The 24,704-nt window shown below is 39.1% G+C and overlaps 1 protein-coding gene across 1 annotated transcript; it reads left to right on the forward strand.

Annotated features, from left to right (window-relative positions):
• Window positions 1–3,493: 3,493 nt before the first annotated feature.
• On the forward strand, window positions 3,494–5,073 carry pdcb (phosducin b; the record flags this gene model as incomplete). The annotated part of the gene is made up of 3 exons (XM_080506907.1): window positions 3,494–3,539; window positions 4,033–4,181; window positions 4,558–5,073. The coding sequence occupies 3 exons, from the start codon at window positions 3,494–3,496 to the stop codon at window positions 5,071–5,073; spliced, it is 711 nt and encodes a 236-aa protein (XP_080363033.1).
• Between the last annotated feature and the right edge of the window lie 19,631 nt (window positions 5,074–24,704).

Here is a 24,704-nt window from a genome sequence, read left to right on the forward strand (position 1 = left end):
TGGCATCAGCCCTCTTCGATGGCGAAAATACCCAATGATCAGCGATCATGTAACAGAGACTCCAAAAGGTTCATTAACCTACAATCGTCTTCTGCCAGAGTTCACCTACTTCCCGCAGGCATTGAGATTTTAGGGACTGTTTCCACTACTTGGACTGATTACAATGAGCTGTAATATTTAATTGATGTAATCCCATACGTAGTGTGTGATGTCTGTCCTTACAAATAGGTAAACCTTACATCGGGGAGCAGGAAAGAGAGAGAAAAAGAGAGAGAGAGAGAAAGAGAACTGTTAATAATTAGTTATATTCTTAGAATGTTCTTCTTTATGCCTTTGATTTGATTGTAAATCTCTATTCGACACAGATAGATAGATAGATAGATAGATAGATAGATAGATAGATAGATAGATAGATAGATAGATAGATAGATAGATAGATAGATAGATAGATAGATAGATAGATAGATAGATAGATAGATAGATAGACAACATTGCCCAAAAGCTTTGGTTGACATTTTTAGAACAAACGGCTCGAAATAATGGTATGAATCATTATTTAAGTAAAGTATGTTTATTTCGTGACTGGGAATGATGAAACCTCACCTGACATGCATTCGCTGTCTGCCTGAATAATAGTCCTGTAATCCTTTAAGCCAATAAATGCAGGACACGGGCAGAGAGACGAAGGACAGAAGTCAAACACGCTTGCATTAGCCATTCCAGTAAGTATCGTGTGGGTGTGCAGCACATTCACTCTCCCTATTTGCATTGCAATGATTCAGCAGTGAGGTAAAGACAAGCATCCGGTGAGGCAGGCAGAGTAAAGAGTTTGGCCTGGTCTAAGTTTCTTCTCACATAAATGTATGTCATTTGGATGGCAAAGAATTTGTGAAATGAAAAGTTGCACTGACAACCACTTTTTGAAGAATGGATCTGTATGTTGTGACTCTAATTAATTTGAGCTCTTGCAGCACAAAAGCAGCTGCATTGGACACTGGCTTCGTATAGCACCTTTCAACTTTTCTTTTAGTTGAAATTACACAATAACATTTCACCGCAAAGCTGATATTTTTCTACTGGAGTAAATTTTTTTCTACTGGGAAGAACTCAAGTTCACCACACATTGTAACATATGCATAAAAGTGCACTGAGTTTGAGTATCGTAATCGTAAAAGCACTTCATAGCAGAAACTCTTAAAACGACTCCATTACATAACTCTAAAAAGAACAACAGGGGTTTTTATATTAACACTCTCAGACAATTTCACCCTGAATTCTTCTATAACTGTAAGAAAGTAAATCTCTAACCACACAACACTTTCAAAGTTCTGCTTGGTATTAAATTGTATTTTGCATTTCATAAAACATAAATTAACTTAAAACACCCATAGCAAAAATCATAGCAAGATTTGATCATTTTCTGACCATCTTGAATGAAATGCAACTTTTTTTCCCTTTTTTTTTTAAACTCACTGGTAAAGTTTTATATCTTGCAATGAAAATCTTGCTTGAAGAAGTGTTGGAAGACAACAGTAGATTTTCTTATGTTGGAGCTGGTTCAGAGACACATGATGAAGCATCACTCGATATTCCCCGCCTATAGCTAGCGGTGTTTTGTGTTTTGAAAGAGCTTCATCATGTGTTCACTTCGTGTGAGACATTTATGCCTGGAAGAAGTTTGAATTCCAGACAATATCACTTTAAAAGTTCATCTCAAGGATATATTGCACTTATTTTAGTTTAACTCTTAAACTGCTGTTGGAAAACAGTGAAATGCAACACAGTGCCTCTTGGGCATATCTGAGACTATTTTATCAGCTGTCTGGTCAAGTGATGTATTAATTTTCTGCTTCAGAGTCATTATAGAGTCCAGGAAAAAGCAGTGTGCACTTCTCTCTATCTGTCTTCATCATTCCCTCTCCACGTTGTGCGTAGTCAGTCCTTTGTCAAGTCGAGTCTTCTAATTCCTGAAGTGAAATCCTCTTAGGATCTGTGCTCTATTTCTGTTTGGTCTTAAAGGACCTTTTTAGAAATCTCTATTAGACCAAGCTCATTGGCTGGAAAAGAGAGACGCATTCACACAAAAACACACACCAGTCAGCAACAGATAGCTCAGTGAAGTGATCGCTGCAAGGTTAGCTACTCACATAAAAGGAGGACCTGACTGTGACTGCAGAAGGTAAGAAAACTTCTCTTAATGATGTATTTCAGTCCATCGAAATCTATCTAAACACAGACGATTCGCTTAAAAGCTTTCATGCACAAAAAAATAAATATCTCCTCAAAATGTATGCCAAATGTATGTTTAAAACATGAAAATTAGCATACAATGCTCTGATATATATATTTTTTAAACCAACAGAACTTGTTTTTTTCCAAAGATATTATTTATTTTAGCTCATTTCTTGTTTGAAAGTGAAGCCTTTAGAACAAATAACAAGGGATTCTTTCTTTTAGTTCTTACTTTAGTCATGACTGTGTCTAATTGGGAGTCAGCTGCTTACAAGAGTCGATTGTCTTTTTCTCAATCTCTTTCGTGCACGCACACACACACACACACACACACACACACACACACACACACACACACACACACACACACACACACACACACACACACACAAATGTGAACATGATTTATTGCTTCATTTACTCATACTAGAATTTATCTCGGAAAATCTGCTTTTGTGAGGTTGGAGTCAGAGAGGAGACCATAAAGATCAGATCAGCATTGCAACTCCAAGCTGGAAGGAGGACCACACTAATTGAGACACAGGGGATAGGCCATTTAATCCAATCACACACTGGCTGTGCATTTGTCACATTATCTACAGATCCAAACAATGACACTATAGACATCATGAAGCAGTGTGCTGCAGAGTTCCTCCAGGGAGAGACTGTACGTTTATAACTGAAACGACTCCATATCTGCATCAATTGCACTACTGCAGCTTATGGTCACATAAAAACACAAATCTGAAGAAGCAATCTTAAAAAGGATATTTGTATTCATGTAATGTTTCATCTTTCTTCATCTTGTGGTGAATCACTTTCAATAGTTGTGTTAGATACTCTCAGACAAACATTTTGATAAACAGACATTTATTATTTGTTTGTTCTCGTTATTGTTGTTTTTGCAGTAATTTATTTGTTTCTCTTTGTGTTTTAATGACTCTAGTTGTTCATTTCATCTGTTTCTTCTGTGGCCTTGAAGTCCAACGGCAACTTGCACTGATTTGTTGCAGTTCAGTAATCCTATTAGACTGCATTAATTTAATTGAATATCATGGGACTTACTTAGTACCCACAAGCTGAACCACAAGTATATTTAACTTCATTTGCTGGTAAACACCATATGTTGGAGAAAAATGGCAAGATATAACTCCCATTGTTTTACTTCAAATGATTAAGCAATTTCTTTTAGTTGATCATATGCATACATGACATTCTTGAGTGTAACTCTGTTTTCTCTCTTGCAGACAAAGCCTGAACAATGTCGGACAAACTGAATGACTTGGATGACTCTGTAACCCACACAGGTAATCACAAGTATTTACTCAACACATGAAGCAATATCTATAATTCTGTGCTATTTGTTTTATATTAATATGTCAACGTTAGAACAGTAACATTGAGTACTTGTTTGGTAAAGAGTAAGGCAAGGCAAGGAAAGGAAAATGTATTTATAGAGCACCATTCAAACACAGGGCGATTCACAAGGAGTAAGTTCACATGGTGTTGTTTCAATGATGAAAAAACTGTTGACACATGAACAGTGAGCCAAACAAGAGATCTTTAGAGCTTTGGCACCGTAATGGACACTCTAATCTTCTTTTTCTTATGCAACACGGGGGTAATTAGTGCGCTTCCTACAGGCTTAAGATAAACCACAAACTACAACAGGTCATTCATCTTAAACTTAAAAACACAACACTCAAAATAATCTGTCATTGTCAATGTGGTTTTTGAACATAGACAATAGAAATTTCCTCTAATTAAATAATGCAAGCTACTATGTGTTTTCTCTAAAAGGGCCCAAAGGAGTCATCAATGACTGGAGGAGGTTTAAATTGGAAAGTATGGAGCAGGACAATCTGTCTCCTGCAAAAAAGGAACTGCTGCGACAGATGTCATCGCCCAGCAAGCCAAAAGACGACGCCAGAGCAAATCTTAACCGCAAGGTACAACCCAGCACAGTGTGATGACAGGGTTAACACATCAAATAGGACCTTTCCTCGAGTGGGTTGTGAATACACTGTGTGTTTGTGTGCTTGATTACAATCTCCGGATGATCTGAATTACGAAACAAGTATTTCTTTGTGAAATGAGTCTTTTTTTTGTCGTAGACTAACACAATAAAGAAAGTCTGCAGGCATTTAGACCTTCTCAAACTTATTCCTGGAAAAACACTTGATGAACACATGAATGCGTCTCATTAGAGATAAACGTGTGTGAATAAGTCAAAGACTAAAAAACTATAGAAATGCCAAATGTTGCTAATCCATTACAAATCATATTTGTGATGGTGATGTGATTTTGTTTCATTTCATTCATCAGATGAGTGTCCAAGAGTATGAAATGCTCAAGGAGGAGGACGAAGGATGTCTCAAGAAATACAGGAGGCGCTGCATGCAGGAGATGCACGACAAACTCAGCTTTGGACCAAGATTTGAAGGTGTCCATGATTTGGACAGCGGAGAGGCCTTCCTTGAAGTCATTGAGAAGGAGCATCACAGCACAGTGGTGGTGGTCCACATTTACAAAATTGGAGTCAAGGGATGTGAAGAGCTCAACAACTGCCTTGACTGCCTGGCCACTGAGTACCCAACTGTCAAGTTCTGCAGGATTGATGCTGTATCATCAGGTGCCGCTGAGCGTTTCTCTGATGAATTTTTACCCACTCTGCTCGTCTACAAGGCTGGAGAGCTACTGGGAAACTTCCTTGCCTGCACACAGCACCTAAACGAGGAGTTTTTTGCTACCGACGTGGAAACGTTTCTGAATAGCTATGGCCTGCTCCCAGAGAAGGAGCTGCCTGCAGTGGAGGACGAAGAAGAAAATGATGTTGAATAAACGAATAGGTCTGAAAGAAAATAAGCCATGTCAGGAGCTTGAAAAAACATCTTAAAAACAGACAGTTTATATAATAAGACAAGCTATTCATTTGGACTTCATCGTATGAAAACAAATAATACTAGCTCAGTATGTGAAGATTACTCTTTTAAAGAGAACATTCACTACCAGTTCATGAAGAACCCACAGTGACCCTGATGTGGGGTCTTTGGAATGGAGTAAGAGGTACAGCATTGGGAGAGCATGCTACATTTATTTGTACATATATAAATACATGAACCTGTACCTGTCCTTTTCACCCACCAATAAAACCTAAAAGTATTTAAGTGTAATTATAACTGTAGTCTTTTGCAACTTTAGTAAATAGTACATGTGTGTACATTCAAAAATTTTAACTTTTAAGAATATTTTGTAGCATTTTGACCTGTACAGACGTTATATGTAAAAATCTAGAATGATTACCCAGTGAAATCCTCAGGAAGAGAATGAATGCATGTATACTTTATGTCTTTGTGTATGTTCTGCCAAAATTGGAAAATAATTCATTAAAGAGTGGCTGCAAGGACCCTTAACTTCTTAGCCAAAGATGTTTTGATATCGAAGTTTTTTTTTGTGTGTAAAACATCTTCTAACTTTATCTGATTTTGCTTCCGGAACCGATGTGGTAGGAGGTGAAAACTGTATTTCAAAGGAATGTTATTAAGCCTCATTTGCATCAATAAAATATCATATTTAACAGAGAATTTCATGCTTCCTTCATATTATATAAGTGAAAGAATGTTCTATGTGGATCAAGCAGTGTGAAAACCCTGTTGGAATGCAAGGAATTATTGTATTAATATGATAGTTTCTTTTTCTATTCTCTGCATTTGCTGTATTTTGACAGCCTGAACTTTCTCACCATTGCATAAGAATTTGCACACAAATCAGAAGTGGTGAACATTTTTGTATTCAATGGGCATGGAGCATGCAAAATGGCTCATTTTCACGCATTTGTAATGCCTACTACAGGCAGCACTTCACCTACATCCATGAAATTTCATTGACATATGCAGCATGTCAGGCCACACAAAAACGTCATTGTCACCTATTCTCTAAACACAACAGGATGCTCACTATTTGGCGTTATGCGTGAAATTTTTGGTGTGTGAGCCCATCTGGAATGCAAGGAATTATTCTTACCTTCCCCAACGAAAGTTGGGCGACCGATGAAGTTGGCTGAGAAGTTTATGTTTGTCTTCTTCTTCTTCTTCTTCTTCTTCTTCTTGTGATTTTAAAGGCAGTTGCATCCATGAAGTTGCATTACCACCATCTGCTGGTTCTAGCTATCTACATTGTTTCCCACCACTCTCATCATCCCTGATGACTGTTTCATCAGCGTTTGTCCCTGATGAACGTCTCCCTTCTTCTTCTTCTTCTTCACTTGGGTTCAATGGCAGTTGGCATTCATGAGGTTGCACAAGAAAAGAAAAGAAAAGAAAAGAAAAGAAAAGAAAAGAAAAGAAAAGAAAAGAAAAGAAAAGAAAAGAAAAGAAAAGAAAAGAAAAGAAAAGAAAAGAAAAGAAAAGAAAAGAAATGAAAAGGAAAGAAGATTAAATTAAATTAAATTAAATTAAATTAAATTAAATTAAATTAAATTAAATTAAATTAAATTAAATTGATTATGAGCAAACACATGATGTTTTCCAATCATAGTCCTTTGTTGATCATTTTTATTTCTGTAAATTGGTTAAAAGATGTTGCCTGACTGACTATTTGTAAGTAACTTTTTGGAAGTCATGCTATTCCCCATTGCTTTGTGTCTTTATGTTAAAGTCAGCTAAGCTAAATGATTGAATGCATTTTTCAAAGGCCATCAATCTGACCTCTAAGTGACAATGCAGAACTCGTGTCTGTCTCAATACCACACCCAGGATATGAAAGTCAGAGTGACACTCCCACTGCTGGCATCCAGATGCAAGGCGTGTTCCCACCTGGCATCTGTCTTCACGTGCCCACATTTTATGGAGATGATACGAGCTGTTACAAATATTCTCCAAACTTTTTTCCAGATAACCTCTGGAAAGGCATGCATATACAACATCATGGATCTGAAAACATTTTTAGTTTTTAGTTTGGCATTGAATAATAAATAAATTGTACAATCCCAAAGAAATAAAGAAATGTGTCAAATGTACAGAGACAGAGAGACATATTACAGAACAAACACATCCGGTCTGTGAAAATAGGTTATCACATGTTGAATAGTCTCATCAGTCTTGTAGAGTTGACTTGACTCCCCCGTGACCTCACTGAGCTCAGAGCATGCCAAAACCACAACATCAAAGTCAATTGAGATTACCCACAATTTGTTGTGCAGCGATTCAATGAATGAAATTAGATTGCCTGATATCTGCAGGGTGTCTGCTAAACACTTCCCTGCATAAGAACATGTATTGTCTGGAAAAAAAAGTACATAAATAAAATTAAAGTTTTTATTTATATAGTTTGTAATTTATAGAAGTTCGGTGCTCAAATTTGGCCATTTCAGAATTTGAGTTTGTCAAATTATGGATATTGATAAGTATTTGCTTCCTCTTTGATGTATTTTACTGTACTCTAACCACTCCCATTAGAGCAGCAGGTAATCAAAGTGGCACCTCATTCAGGTCAAGATTCAGAATCAAGATGAGGATTAGTGTAGATTAGAAGGGGGTTTCAAAGTACTGCTTATGTGAAAGTCTTGCTCATCTATGGATCGCAAATACGTCTGTCTTTTATTTAAAAATTGATCAGGCTATGGCAGGAGACAGCATTGGCTGGAGGTAATAAAATATGTCAAATACCTGTAGGATACTACAGTCTATGATATTGTTATTAAGGGATGTCTGCAGTTATATTCTGTAGATATCTCACAGAGGGTCTTGCTCAGGGACCCCCAGTGCATATTTTTGGGAATGTGGCAGGAAACTGGAGTACCCAGAGGAAACCCATGCACACACAGGGAGAACATGCTAACTCAACACCATATTTAAACCCCATGACCTTCTTGCTGTGAGGCAGTATTTACAGTTAACTCTTTTGATTAGCAGACAACACACTATTGTTATGTGTCAGCAACTGTTATTGAAAACCTTCAGCTGGAGTCATGCATTGCCCTTCTAACTGGTCTGTCTTATTTTTTGTGATTTGCAAGTTTTGCTTTTTGTTTTTATGTCAAAGTTCAAAGACTAATATTAAGTGTTAAAGTTGTTTCAGTGACTGTTTTTAATTGAATAAAGGGAGAATGCACAGTATGTCATCCTTGTTTGCCACATCTTTAACAGAGTATATTTTTGGGAGAAAAAAATACCTAATGCATTTCTAATATTCTACTTGAATGTCAGTTCCATTCATCTCTGACAAATTTCCCACAAAAGAGCTTTGGATTCTGAATCACTCTTGAAGCAAGAGTTACTTAATTGTGACATACTAACATATTTTTCTGAGGGTACGTCTGAGGATATGCGTGTGTGATTCTGTAAAAATAAATCTGGCATGACTTCTATAGCCTCTGGCCACATGGTAGGGCCTCACTTTCACACAGTAGCGTGCCTAAGATTGATCAAAACCTTTCCAATTCCTCATGAGGGAGTTTTTTTTTGTGAAAAGAGAGGTTATCCTGAGATCTGCCCAAACATGCCAGCGAGGCTGGTTTCTGCTGGCCTGAACTGTCGTCTGTATCAGAGGGCGGCCGACAAGCTAAAACATTTTACCTTCACTTCTTAATGTTTCAATATCAGCACTGGCACACAAAGCAGAGCTCACAATACCAATATGAACTCATGAGATGGAAAATAATCTTTGTACTGCCAGTCACACACCTGAGGCATGTGCAGTATGTACAGCATCCTTCCTGCCTGGGTGAGTTCAGGGAGGGCAGCACAGGCTGCCACAGGAGGCAATATGAAAATTATTCATTTGTGACTTCAAGGTAATAAAGTAACTCATGTCCAACTACACATTTTGCAGATCATATGACCTTCATCTACTTTATTACAGTAAAGAGACTCATACACTGTAATGTGATTCAGTTCACCAGCTTTACTATAATACATCTGCCTTTATCGAGGAAATATTGTTTTAGTCAGTATATTATTTTCTTGTCTAAAATTTAGGATATCCTGTTTTTATATATATATATATATATATATATATATATATATATATATATATATATATATATAGAGAGAGAGAGAGAGAGAGAGAGAGAGAGAGAGAGAGAGAGAGAGAGAGGATGGGGTCAACATATAAGAAATATCTCTATGATATAAAACTGTTAAACAAAAATGAATGTAAATTGACATTTAAGCATTAATAATCATCAACCTGTGAAAACGACAGTTGAATTTCCTGAGTTTCAGGATTCTGAGAATGATTCTTATTAGTTTTAAGTGCAGAACCTACTAAACTGAGATGATCTGTAACATCTCTGGTATGTGAAGTGATTTACTACGTCTGCTTCTATAGGGACACGGATGGTCATGTACAATGTATAACAGTGATGAGTGTGTACGTCTGATGAGTCAGAGGCTGCTTGAAGTGAACGTGTGTTCCTGATCATGGTATGACATGACTGCATGTTCATCTGATCCCTATCATTTTAACAGCTTTTTGTGTGTTCTTATTGGGTTGTATTCTCATCCTGTGACATAGTGTTTTAGAAGAAGATGGTTTGTTTATACCTGTTGGCCCATAAATGGCTCAGTTATTTGGTATTGGGTAGTTTCTGTGTGTGGGACACTCCTGTGCTGTACATGCCATGGGTGAAATATGCGGGCTGATTGGGAGTGGAAACAATGCCATACCGGAATATCTCCTTGTCAAAAGTCACAGAGACATACACACTATGAGGGTCTGATCTTGACAAAGAGTGGAGGACACAGTGCAGATTTACAAACTTTGTGGCCTTTGTGCCAAATATAAATGAGCATACACATAGAGGTTGATGAAGATATGAACATAAACCATCATCTTGCACAATATTTCAGTGGTTTTGTGTGTGTGTGTGTGTGTGTGTGTGTGTGTGTGTGTGTGTGTGTGTGTGTGTGTGTGTGTGTGTGTGTGTGTGTGTGTGTGTGTGTGTGTGTGTTCTCTCGCTCTCTCTTAATGATCTGTTACTTTCTCTCTGTCTCTTGTGTGTGGATATTCAGTGCCTTGCCATTCTTACATCATTCTTATATCAGTTTTTATATTCTGTTACGGGCAGTTGGAGTTGGTGTGTGTGTGTGTGTGTGTGTGTGTGTGTGTGTGTGTGTGTGTATGTGTCTGTGGTTGGGTGTGGGTGTGTGCGTGTTTCTATTTTATTTGTATTTATTTATTTTTTCTTTTATGTGAATGACTTTGTGTTGCATGTATGCATGTATGAAAAGTGCTCTATAAATAAAGTTTGATTTGATTACAGTATATTATTTTCACTTCATTCATGTAATAAGTTACAACTTTGTTTCTAGAAATATTCAAATTGTCAAATTGGTGGACCTGCACTCTAACAAAACCAATTTATGTTAGATATTTATTCATTAATTTATGTTTATATTATTTTGTTAGTTAACAGTTTCACCTAAAGCTAAAAGCACATTATAAAAATGGTCTCTGACTTTAAATATAGTCTCATTGTGTTGAGTCGACATTAATTCTGGGTTTTCCCCTGAATAAATATCCATTACAAGCTTCAGTCTTCAGGAGAAAAACAATGCAATTAATTGCAATGACTTACAGAAAATTGTGCAATTGATTAGTAAATTTGTTTGAATCAACTGACAGCAGTAACAAAAAAACCCCAGAGTGCCAAAATGTGCTCTCTAGTGCCACCTACAAATGGCCATCACGGCCTGTAGGAATGTCATAGGGAGATCAAACCAAAACTCAATTGTTCGTCTAATAGACCAAAAAAATTACATGCTGATACCCCTGATGTAAATCCAACAGGAAGTCCGCAATTTGCCTTTCAATGTAAGATTTCTTCAATGTAAAAGTTCTTCACACAAACGCTATCTCCTCTGAGGGAGAATAGATTTGACCCCCTTGCTTTGCTTTAACTCAGAGGTGGGCATCCCTGGTCCTCGAGAACCGCAGCCCTGCATGTTCTAGATCTTTCCCTGCTCAAACACGCCTGAGTTCTCATGAGGCTCTGCAGAAAGCTAATTACCGTCGGCTGTGTTGATGTGAGGATACATTGAAAACGCACAGGACTGTGGCCCTCCAGGACAAGGCATGCCCACCCCCTGGCCTGAGGCATAGCGCCACCTGATGGCTGCCTCTCCTTAACTACCGATGCCAAGGGCAGGCTGAAGGAGCCTGTGAGCCTGAGCTCAGGGCAGCAAACCCCAGGCTTTACAGCTTCAAATCCTCAAGAGTAGAAAAGTTGCATGTAAAAAACAGCCACTTTTGAAACGACTTATAACTGGTGAGTTGGTGGTATTTTTTAGCAACTCCAACTTCAGACAGACAGATTGAGGTACAGACAGACAACTCTCCATACGCATAGACAAATAGTTTTGCTATAAAAATACTTCCATAGTGTGGCCTTCAGGAGGGGGTGTGGCCTTCAGCAGGAGTGAGCGACTTGCGCAGCCTCTCCGCCATGCCAGGAAATAGCGGTGTTGAGTCATTTGGGCTATGAAAAGCACAAAATGCTAACACTTTCAAACCTATAGGTACTGCAAGCTACCTGAAATTGAAAAATATATTCTAATTATATTAAAACAAATAATCAAAATTAATATTTCAACTCATACTTGGGTAGGCACTGCAGGCCCGCCCCTCCCTACACGCAGAACACACGCTGTGCGTAGGGCCCCGCGATCCATGGGGGGCCCCATTTTGCGCAAGTGAATTGAATTTCCCTCGGGATCAATAAAGTATCATCATACTCTGCAAATGCGCAAAGGATGCGCGTGCATTTTGCCGAGAGGCGTGCGTAGAGCACCGCCACCAAGTCAGCCCGAGGCAGGAGAGAGAGAAAAAAAAAAGAGACGGTCAGATGGGCCGGCAGGCAGTTGTTTACAGGTAGAGAGTAGAGAGAGAGAGATGGCTTCCAAACGTCAATACAACAATAATAGTAATAATAATAATAATAATTATTATTATTATTATTATGTTATTGGAAGGGGGCCCCCAAAATAAAATCCTGCTTAGGGCCCCCACTTGGCCAGGGGCGGCCCTGAGGCACTGCCTCCCTTGACTGCACGTCACTGATCTATATACAGTTTATGGTATGGTATATATGTATGTATGTATGTATGTATGTATGTATGTATGTATGTATGTATGTATGTATGTATGTATGTATGTATGTATGTATGTATGTATGTATGTATGTATGTACAATATGTATGTATGGTATGATTGCTGTTGGTCAAGTCATTTATAGTCTTGTGTTCTCTATAATCTGTAATCTATTTCTCCAATCATCAGTATCCTCAGTTTTGTTACATTATATTTTCTAACAATTCAGGTCGTTGTCACATTCTGGGTCATTGATACATATTGGGCTCAAACAAATTTCATCTTCAAGCAACAGTATTTGGATGTTTTTGACTTTTTATTTTTTTTATACATATTTTCCTTTGCTTTGGTGGGGGAGCGGTGGGAGGTGTGGTCTCAGGGTCTTCAGTGAGAAGATTTTTTGTTTTGTTTCTTCGCTTTTCTTTGTTGTCTTCTTCTCATATTTCGTTTTCCAAGTCTGAAATCTGAAAAACAAAATGACATTTGTCGTGTAAAACACTGCAGGTAAAACAGCCCATTAACCAAGGTTAGTGCAGCTATCTAATTAACTATATGTATAATAAGGTCCATCGAACTGATCCAGTCATTTTTCAATTATGTTCACAACAGCTTGTATCGTCATCGATGTTCTTACTTGTGTTATTGTTGGATTGGATGTTTTCCTTCAGGGGGGAAGAGCAGTCACAAATCGTGCTCTGTGTCTCCTCTTCATTGTTTTGTGGTGATCTTTAACAAGCAAGAAAGAAAATTGTTAGTTTCAGTTTAGTCTTTAAATACTAAAACTCCTCAGAGCAATGAAGTTTTGACAAATACCTGTTGACCATCTCTGAATCGTCCCAAACCTCCAACTGTATTTCATCACATGAGCTCTTTTCTTCCTTGAGGACATCCTGTGTCGAGGCCTGCACCTCCCTGCTCAGGTCAGACGAATAATGCTCATTGGCCAAATGGTTGCTGGTGGACACGGTGGTGCTGGCAGAAAGCTGCTCATGTTCCACTTCATCAGAGGTGACACTGTTGCACATCACCATGTGATTGCTGGAAGATTTCACAAGATAATCAATCATTACACTCAACAGCTTGCAAAAGCCCAATGATGTTGAATAGTTGGACACACTCAGCAGCTATTGTATCAGTCTGTTAGTTTAAAAGACTCAAAATCATCAGAGAGATCAAATTTGGACAAATACCTGTTGACGGTCTGTGAATCGTCCCAAACCTCTGAGTGCTGCTGGGCATTTTGCTCTTTAACATGGAACGGCCTTCTGTTGTAGACGTTCATGCATGTGAGTGAAGACTGCACACTGGAAGATAAACAATTATTAAGCTTAACAACTTCACATATCTCATGTACGATGATGTTGAAAACTTGTACACACTTACTAGCTGTGGTGGCTTTGTTTATCGAAATGGCTCAAGGTAATGAACGGATGTGCAAGCATCTCTTCTGGTGTGATCCTTTTGGCAGGATCCACCCAGAGCATCTTGGCCAGTAAATCAATGAACATTATCCGGTCCCACTCAAAAGCTTGGTCATCTTCTATGTGGGCTGAATCAGGGGGCTAGTGGGACAGAAAAATCAAGCGAAAACAATTTAGTAAAATAACTAAACTTGTTCAGCAACACAAATGTTTTCCCCAAAAAATTTCACAAACCTTCACCACATCAGACAGATTCCTGAGCATGTCGTCGGCGCATTCTGTTGAAGGGTTTTGAGGACTACTTTCACCTGGTAACTGAGGAGCGGAATTAATTGATCAGTTCAACAGATTCAGAAGACAATAGAAAATACACAACGTTCACTGATCAGTCAATAGAGAGACAGTGAATAGTACCTTTAAAGTCCAACCCCGGGGATGATGTCCTGAACTTCCTTTATCGAAGAACTTCTCACTATAGATGCCTCTATCCAACAACTGATCTGATGGTTGTCCCAGAATGTCTACGATGTATTCCATCTGTGGACACAACACAGTGTTGGAGCATGCTTTCAAAAAGACACATGAATATTGCTCTATGCATTATGTACAATTTACAGATGTACAAATTTCAATAGAAGATGTACTACACATGTATGCACAAAAAGTCTTGACTTTTGAAAAGATGTTTGCCTTTATAACAACGAAGTGCTTAAAACCACTGACTACAAACTGTAACATGAATCACTTATTACAACTCGCTATCAAAGAGGTTGGAATGATTATTTGTGTTCTGTCTGAATTGTATTACTGACCAGTTCATTTTCATCTTCAGCGGGAAACATTGGCTCCCCAATGAGCATTTCCGCCGCGATACATCCCAGCGACCACATGTCAATAGCGTGGCCAGAAGGAGCTCCGAGCAGAATCTCTGGAGACCTGAAATAGACGCAAACACACGAAGGTGATGAAGAGGTGGTCTGATGAACTGAGAAGTCAGCTCACGGTGCGGATCCAGATGTGTTCCAGAGATCTGGTTCATGTACCTGTACCACAAAGCCTGGAAACTGTGTCCCGTCAGTTCTTCAGGACATTGGACGGCCAAGCCAAAGTCAATGACTTCAACTTCCAGAGGATATAGAGAACAGTCGACCAGCATAATATTGTCTGGCTTCAAATCAGTGTGAACCACTTCTGCTCGCTTCAGGAAACGCAGAGCAACGGCCGCCTGAAACAAAAGACATAAGACTAAAAATGAAATGCATTTCAAAAGCCTCAAGATTTTTTTTCTATAATTTTGAATTATTATTATTATTGGGTTAGATTATTATTGAGTCTACAACCCTTAAACCCAGTGCAATTACTATACTGTGGATTTCAATCTTTCTTTTCTTATACTTTAAAAAGGAAGCTACGTTATGGAAGTTGCAGCTGGGAATTATACCAAAACCAAAACATTGAATCAAGAGATATAAAACAAGAAATAAAACAAAAGAGAAAGAACAGAAGATAAAACCTGTTGTAAAATTGGCCGGATCTTATCCAGTGTAAGAAACATCTGATCCCTGATAAAGTACAACAGGCTGCGGTCCAGCAGCTTGAACTCCATACAGAAATGATCGTCAAACACGAAGGAGCTCTTCAAGGTCGCAATGTTGAAATCCTCACAGCCCAAAACTTTCAGGTAGTCCAACATCTTTGCCTAGAATCACACAATATCATGTAAAATCATATATACACATATTTTTCAAATAGTGAAATGGTAATGACTGTTTTACTGTCTCACCTCCTTTCTTGCCATTTTGGTGTGCCTCGCGTCTTTAATAAATTTCAAAGCGACTGTTTCATTGGACGGCATTTTCCAGCACTGGGCCACAACTGCAGTTGCACCACTGCCCATTATATCATCCACTATATATTCAGCGCTGGACGACACTATTGTTTCTCCAATCATGTCGTTGCCCTCATCCTCCTAAGATTTCACAAAATAATTTGAGTTTTGAATGTAGATTTTGACATAAATGTAATTGGTTACTTATTGGTTTCTTATTATAGCAGCAATTTGTATTAAACTACTAACTGATATTTATCAAATCAAAACTCACGTAATCCGAGTATTCAGAACAGTTGGATGACTCAGCGTCTGTGAAGAAATAGAGAAAGTTGCATATCCATCAATGTGAGTTAGAAGATAACCTTCTGTAAACTCACAATGTCAACAATCACATACCTGTCAAACTGTCTTCACCATCGCTTGTCTCATTGGCGGATTCCATCTCTTCAGACAAGTCACTCAACTGTTTTTCCAGACAGTTTATTTTCTGCTGGTGATCATTGAGAGTTTTAACATACGTCGTGGCAACTTGCATCACATCTGCCGCCAGTGTCTGTCGGTCGATTGTGGGTGCAAGACAAATATACTGTAAAAGACAAGCGAAGACAATCATTAGACCTGCTGAAGTTTATTTTTATAATACCTTAGTAAATGTTATTGTGGTCTTCAATCTCCCTCTCATTTCTTTTACATCCAGAATTGCGTGGTTCTACTGGAAGTACTTGTGACTGATAAAATATATTTAACAACAACTTACATTCAAAATCTGGACCACTTCTTGGAGGATGTGCCCCTCTTGAGTCTCCATTTCCTGAAGCTGTGGAAATGTCAGATTTTCCATTCTTCTTCTTCACTATAATCTGAAGAAAATATTAAAAAGAAAATATTGTTAATTTTTCACAGAAGATCTGCAACACACTCATAGTAATTCTACACTGATAATGACCCCCCCCACAAACAATTGCCTTCCATGAGTCATGTAAGTTCACCAAATGTACTTCTTTTCATTCAACTCACAGTGTTGATGCCAATAAATATGGTTAGGGCGTAAATCCTTGTGAAGAATCTCGTTGTGGATTAAGTATCTCTGTGAATCGCTCTCACGTGTCTCTCGACCTCTGGCAGGTGATGAACTGGCAATCAGACTGGAACAGGAGTGAAACGAGTGACATCAAAGGCTGAATGAAGCTGAGTTCAACTGAAATGAAATGCCCAAGTGGCTTTTATCTTCTAACTCTGGCTTTGATCTTCTTTGTGATCAAAGCAAAAGTCCTTTCATTACATGCTAACTCTGCATTGTGATGTCATCGATTAGGTCAGGAAATAACTGGGGTGGAAAACTCAGTGAAAAAAGATCAAAGCACCTCCATGAGGTTCCTCTCCCAGCTGCTCTAAATGTGACATTGCATCACTTCGATCTTTTCCATTTTCAAACTAAATACTACATTTGAAGGAAAATTAAAACGTTAAACTGCAGATAAAGGGAAACATTTCTTAAGAAGGAAATGTCAGTATATGTAAATTCCAATATTATTAATGTAATCACGAAAAATGTATTGTGCGCTAGATAACATTGATGCATCATACTTTTTTGAGCTTGCCATACACTTGTGTATGACAATTACAAATGTATTGTCAGAATTGACATAAGCGTAGGTGAACTGTTGGTCTAGTCCAGGGGTCGGCAACCCGCTCTGGAGCCACACGCAGTCTTTGGTCCCTCTGCTGCGGCTACTTGAGCCTCGGCCCCACTGCAGTTCATCCGTGAGCGTGGCGGGCCGAGACGGTACAGTAAGGCAAAGCGCACCCAAACCAACTGTGTTGCACGGTCCCACTGCAGAGTGTGCAGTAAAATGAATGCGGGGTTGTGAACAACGCAGGGATGTAATGTGATTACGCAACAATCGTGGCACGAAGAACGTGGAAGTTGCAGCCGCAGCTCACGGCAGTTGCAGTCGTGAGCTTCCTGTAGCTGTGACACAGCAGAGAACCTTGTCAGTCCGGAGTGCAGCGTCCATCTCCCACTGGAGCTCCTCTCCTGTAGCTGAGAGGACAGTCTGAACCTCGTTGCAACACCGCAGTGCTGTGGAGCGCCGACGTTTCAATAAACCCAGTCAACAAAACAACCAGAGTGTGCAAAGCGTCGTATGTGAACAATAACGGGAGTTTTTATGGCAGATCAGATATTTTTATATTGCCGTCTTGTTGAGAATGACGATCTTAGCTACCAGCCAGCTGACGCTACAAGCTCACAGCCACAGAGAGCAGCAATTATTCACTTCAGTACATAAAGAAACAACCTTTGTCTGATGTAAACAAATGTTTACACCAGATACCATTTAAGGATAACAAAGTTAAATCAGGAATACAAAAATGCATCAGTTTCAGATAGGAGTGAAATATAAACTGCATTGTACTTTTGATTTTGATAGCGTTCATTAGTCCAGTGCTCCAGTTTTTATTGAACATGTCTCTTCTATTCCCATTATGAATTCGGCAGATGTTTCTTTGGTCTTTCTCCCAAAACATAAATCACATAACGGTACAGAGTGCATTCCATGTAAGTGGAGGATTAACTTATTTTCTAATCACAGCTCCAAACAAAGCAGGAATTCAGTCACGCCTCACCGATGCTCCGGCCATAGCTCCTGGGGCTTGTAAAGGTGATCTGCCTATTATTCTTCCTAAAACACAGATTTTTCTCTTTGTTTGGAATTTGAGAATTTCAAACCAAAGAAACAAAAGATTTTTTCGACCACACAGCAGCTTCCCTCCCACAGTCCATCAACAGTCTTATGGTCGTCTGTTGATTTACGTTAGCACTGGAAGAAGAAGCTTCGTAATGTGGATGTTAGCTGAAATTACATCAGTTAATTACCAACCATCTCTGTTTGCGATATGATCCAGGGTGACCAATAGGAGCAATGCGTACAGTCACATCACTACGCACAAAGCTGATGCCGCTGGCTATGCTAACAGCTGATTGTTGCTCGTGGCTAACAGCTGACTGATGGCAGTAGCTAAGCTAACAGCCTCCGGCTAACGAGCTAGCCTGGTTTTGAACGATTCATTCATACTCGAACATCACTCGACGGGATGGGATCTCAATTTCCAGGCCACTGGAACCTGGGGTCATATAGGAATGGACAGGGCAGCATCATGGTGCAGTTTGCTGAAAACAAATTGATTTGAGTTTTCGGAAATGTTCTGCCTGTACAGTAATATAACATATTGCATGATTCAAGTGTGTAATTGTGAAAAATATTCTTGTCGATGATCACGTCAATATGGGCCACAGACAGTACAAAGTACACCATTTTTAAAAAATGGATTTAAGCTGCATCCACCAAAATTAAAAAGAAAAAATAGATTTGTACATATACAGTATAGGCCACGCTTGTCTAATAACAGGTGTCCATGTTGTAACAGGCCATGAATTTCACTGTCTGATGATGATTTTTTTTTTTTTTTAAGGGAAAAACTGTTTTAAACTGTTTTGCTTCCATGGTGGGGCGCTGGACTGGAACTGCAGGGAAAGAGAGGGAGAAAGGGCAAGTGAATTACTGAAAAAATACACAAACACTGAGGGTTTTATCATGGCCCACTTAAAGCACTGGTATATGAAATGCAGGACTAAAACATACTGCAACAACACGCATTGAACACTCTATACACAACACATGTGTTACATACCACCGTGACCGGTGTTTATGTGGGTGTGTCACAATAGTGACGTATACCTGTCTTTGCTGTTTGTAAAAAGCCCGCGCTCCTGATGGATGCTGGGAAAAGTAGTTCAGTTAAATAAAGCCGTTGTTCGAAGGCGCACAGTCGTGGTCCTCCTAATTGAAACACAATAACATGGACCAGTAATCCAAGCAAATATACTCAAATACTTACAATTACACACCAAGGCACACTAGCTTAACTCTCTCCCACTTCACAACTCTCTCCCAAATCAGTTGTCTCATCTGCCTATATGGCAGCAGATGATGTCTCACCCACTTGCTTGGCTCTACCTCTTCTCTGTACACTTCCTACACTGGACAAAAATATCAACACAACACTTTTACTTTTGTTTCCATTTTTCCTGAGTTGAACTCAAAGATGTAAAACATTTTCTAGATACACAAAAGACCTATTTCTCTCAAATATTGTTCACAAATCTGTCGAAATCTGTGTGTTAGTGAGCACTTGTCCTTTGCCGAGATAATCCACCACACCTCACAGGTGTGGCTTATCAAGATGCTGATTAGACAGCATGATTATTGCACAGGTGTATTTTAGGCTGGCCACAATAAACGGTCAGTCTGAAATGTGCAGTTTGATCACACAGCACAAAGCCACAGATGACTTGAGTTTTGAGAGAGTGTGCAACTGGCCTGCTGACTTCAGGAATGTCCACCAGAGCCGTTGCCCGTGAATTGAATGTTCAATTCTCTCCCATGAGTCGTCTCAGAGAATTTGGCAGTACATCCAACCAGCTTCACAACTGGAGACCAGGTGTGACCACACCAGCCCAGGACCTCCACATCCAGCATGTTCACCTCCATGATGGTCTGAGACCAGCCACCCCGGGCAGCTGCTGCAACTATCACTTTGCAGAACCAAGTTTCTGCACAAACCGTCTCAGGGAATCTCCTCTTTATGCTCCTCATCCTCATCAGGGTTTCCACCTGACTGCAGTCCGTCATCGTAACCAACTTGAGTGGGCAAACGCTCACATTGGATGGCGTCTGGCAGGTTGGAGAAGTGTTGATGTGATGAATCCCGGTTTTCACTGTTCAGGGCAGATGGCAGACAGTGTGTGTAGCGCGATGTGGGGGAGTGGTTTGCTGATGTCAGCGTTGTGGATGGAGTGGCCCATGGTGGTGGTGGGGTTATGGTATGGGGCAGGCGTATGTTATGGACAACAAACACAGGTGGCGTTTTGAATGCACGGAGATAAGGTGACGAGATCCTGAGGCCCATTGCTCTGCCGTTCATCCACCACCACCACCACCTCATGTTGCAGCATGATGTTGAAAGACTCTGGATACAATTCCTGGAAACTGAAAACATCCCAGTTCTTGCATGGCCACCATTCTCACCAGACATGTCACCCAGTGAGCATGTTTGGATGCTCTAGATTGGCATATACAACGGTGTGTTCCACTTCCTGCCAATATCCAGCAACTTGGCAGCCATTATAACTCCTTAATTTAATTAATTGATTTGAAATTTTTTATTTGCTAAAAGTTTGCCGCAGTTTTGTTGACTTTTGAGGGTTTTTTTTTGTTGTTTTGTTTTGTTTTTAACTTTAAGTGACCTCAATCTGATCTGGTGAACATTTCTGAGTGTTCACATGAAACATATTTAGGAAAGCTCCACTTATTCTCAACCAGACTGCTCTGACAAGTCAGTGAGCATTTCATTGTTTACATCAGTGTTTACATCAGTGTTTACCCCAGTCGTGACCACCTGATCCCGCCCCCACTCTGACGTTTAGATTTCCCCTTTGTTTAGACCGCTTCACTAATTGGAGAACTCATGTTTGGAGAGCCCAGCTGTCGCGCTCTAGTTCACTCAGATAAAAAAAACATTTTCCACTGAGGTGATGTCACGACACAGTAGTGGAGACCCCGGTTTGAAGCACAATTTGACCAAATATGGAAAACGGATGTAGAGGAGATGACATAACTACAACATGTGGCTATTGCTTTCATCATAAATGAAAACCTATTTTAAGACTGTTTGTAAAGCATTAAAGTCCTCGTGACTCATTGATTTTAGCCATGCAGTGATTATATAAATGTTGATTGAGTCATTGAAGATTGATGGGATTAAACATGTGCTTATCTTGTGAAATCAAAAAACTACAGAGTCAAATGCTATGCAATCACTGCATCAAGTATGTCCCACAGAAGACACTATTGTTATCGCTAAAACAAGGCGAGTAAACTGCAAACTGAGAGGGAAGTAAATGATACAGGGATTAGAAGTAGAATGGATAAAATGAGTAACAAAGTTGCTGCCAAAAAAGTCCAATGTGTATAAGTCTACATTTGGTTTGTTTGTAGATATTTGTTGGTTGACGACATGAATCATACCACAACTATCTAAAGCATCATAATCCTCAAAAACCAAATTGATGCTGTTTTTTTTCCTCTGAGGAGAGAGTCGATTCTTTTCCCATCAACAAAGTCAGACTGAACTAGTGACACAGAAGAAGCATTTAGGTATTTTAATTGAGGAACCTTTAACTTTTAGACCTCAGGAAACCCTTGTAAAAGAAGCTTAAGCCCAAGCTAGGTTTCTATTTTAGAACAAAGTCCTGTTTTTCCAATAATGCAAGTAAAGAAAGAGGGAGAAGCAACAGTCCTCCCATTGCTTAACTACGGTGATCTGCTGTACACCGTGTACCATGGCTCTTTAAGGTTTGTCATAGGCTGCTAAGCTCTAACTCACCATTGAATTTTAAATAGCCAGAGTTCAGTGTCCCTGACCAGTGACCATGTACTCACTGGTACGAATTTATTTATCAATCCGTCCTGGGCCTGCTCCGTTCTTATCTATGTGGCCATATTTTACTCAGAACCAACAATTATTGTCTCTGCTCAAACTTCATCCTTTGATTGACTGTCCCCAAGGTTCACACTGACCTTGACAAACAGGTTTTCTTTGTCATCCTGGAGTCTGGAATAATCTGCAGGATGAATTAAAGCTACAAAAACTGATCCCGATAAAGACATTTAAAAATGTGGTGAAGACACTGCCTCCATACCACTGCGTGGTATGGAGGCAGACTCTAGGCAGACACTATTGGTGTGCAACTATTTTCCTTCCTAGACAATTTGTGATGTTTAGGCCTTCCTTTGCTAAATTATGGCTGTATATTTTACAATGTAATAATGTATGGGTTATATAGGATACTAATTTTTTGTTTTATTAAGTATCCGTCCATAATTGCTAATGCTTTCTTCTGTCCAGATTGCTATAGGTGAGGGCAGGATACACCCTGGACAGGTCTCCACTCTATAAGAGGACAAACATACAGAGACAGACAACCACACACACTCACATTCACAACTAGAGACGATTTCGGATCACCAAGTAACATCACAGGCAGGTTTTAGGACCGTAGAAAGAAAACCTTAGTACCCGAAGGGTACCCACGCGCACACGGAGAGGACATGCAAACTCCATACAGAAAACAATATTAGAAACCAGGCCTTCTTACTGTGAGGCAAGAGCACTAATCATTGCACCACTATATAATGCATGTGTTGTTTTTTTTTTTTTTTTTTATGTTTTAATGTTTGCTACATGCAATTGTAACTTAGTGCTGCTACAGCCTGGTTCAAGGCTCCCTTAAAAATTAGATCCTACAATCTCAATGGGACTCACCTGCTAAAATAAAGATTAAATAGAGAAATGAAAGAAAAAATAATTTGCACTGTTCTGACGAGTACTGACAACACACAGCATGACTGACTCAGAATAGGAGTTTTTTTTTCTGTTATGTCCCTTTATATTTTGGTAGGCAGGGCATTTGAGTGCAGGAAATTAGCTTTCCTGCCCAAGGCAGGGAGTATGCCCAAACACTTCTCACGCTGTCTTTTGTCTCTCAGAGGTATCATAATGATTAAACACCAAGAAGCCACTAAGGTATCTGTCAAAACTGGTCCTGACAGGGTCTAAATACCTGCCTGGCACAATATACCAGGGGTGCAGTTAATTAATGACTGAAACTGAAACTGTAACTGTAACTGTAGAAGTATTCAACACAGATAGATAACAGTAATTGAACCTTGAAGATGATCAACTTGAATGAAATTAAAAACATTAAAAAACATTAAAAACTTAAAAATCCTACAAAATAATCAAGAACATATTGATTTCATTTGTCACATATAATATCCACACAGTGGTTAGCATTTATGCCTCACAGCGAGAAGGTCAGGGGTTCAAATACCAGCCTCAAATATATGCATGAGGTTAATTGCCCCTTGGTGTGAATGTGTGTGAATTGGCTCCACTGCCCTGTGACACTCAACAGGATAAACTGATATGGATGGACAACAACAAATAATTTGAAGATTTTAAGAAAGAGAGAATACAAGCATGGTGCATTCATGGCCAGTGGTTGTAAACTGAACTGTTTAAATCAGAGGAACACAAATTGTCCACAAGTAACAGAGACTTTGTTCTATCTGCAATAGAAGCTATAAGCCTCGTGGTACAATGCCCGTCGCATTACGTCCAAAATCAATATTAACACCTCTCTACTATCAGCAATGTAACTTGAGTAAGTTACTGTTGATCGTACATGAACTTTTCATTGAGGGATAGTTGAAATGACACAAAAGATATTCATGACACATTCACCGACATGCTGTCATTTAGAGTGTGTTAGTGCCCTCTGCTGGCCGTGTCTGGATATACAGTGAACGTCACATATAATAAAGACACATTGTATTTCAATATTCAAGGCAAGAACATTATTACTTACTTTGAATTCAATAAAAAGAATATATGTCATATTGTTGATCTCTATATTATTAGGAACATTTGATATCCATAAATTTAAATTTAAAAACTCTACCATTATTCAAGTTGTTTCTGGTTGAGGTTATCTTTTTAGGTATTTACGTTAATTTCCAATTAAAACTCTATATCAATGATCAATATCCACACAGAGGTATTCAACAATTAATCTGTCACATATACAATTCTCATTTTACACGAAATACAATTCTGAAGTCTGCTACACTGTTTTTTGTTTGTTTGAGTTTCTTCCCTTATCTCTACCATATTACTATCAATCATTTTTGCTGTTTTAGTGTAATTTTAAAACTTGTTGCTGTTGCAGTTAAGAAAGAATGTGAACTGTAATTTCTGATTTGCTTATGTTTGCATATTACAAATTTCAAATTAAGTTTATTGAAGAAAATAAAGTATTTCTGAAGGCTCGATGAATTCATTTCTCCATCCAGTCGAAGAAACCATAGTTTTACGCTTCTTAAGAAAACCATAAACACATATTCACGACACTGACGGCACATGTACACCGTAGAACTACATTTCCCGCAATCCTCCACGAGCCAACTAAAATCCCCAGCTCGCCCTCTCGTCTGGACACTGTGGGAAAA

The sequence above is a fragment of the Blennius ocellaris genome (assembly GCF_963422515.1).
Source record: "Blennius ocellaris genome assembly, chromosome: 12".
Taxonomy (NCBI): Eukaryota; Metazoa; Chordata; class Actinopteri; order Blenniiformes; family Blenniidae; genus Blennius; species Blennius ocellaris.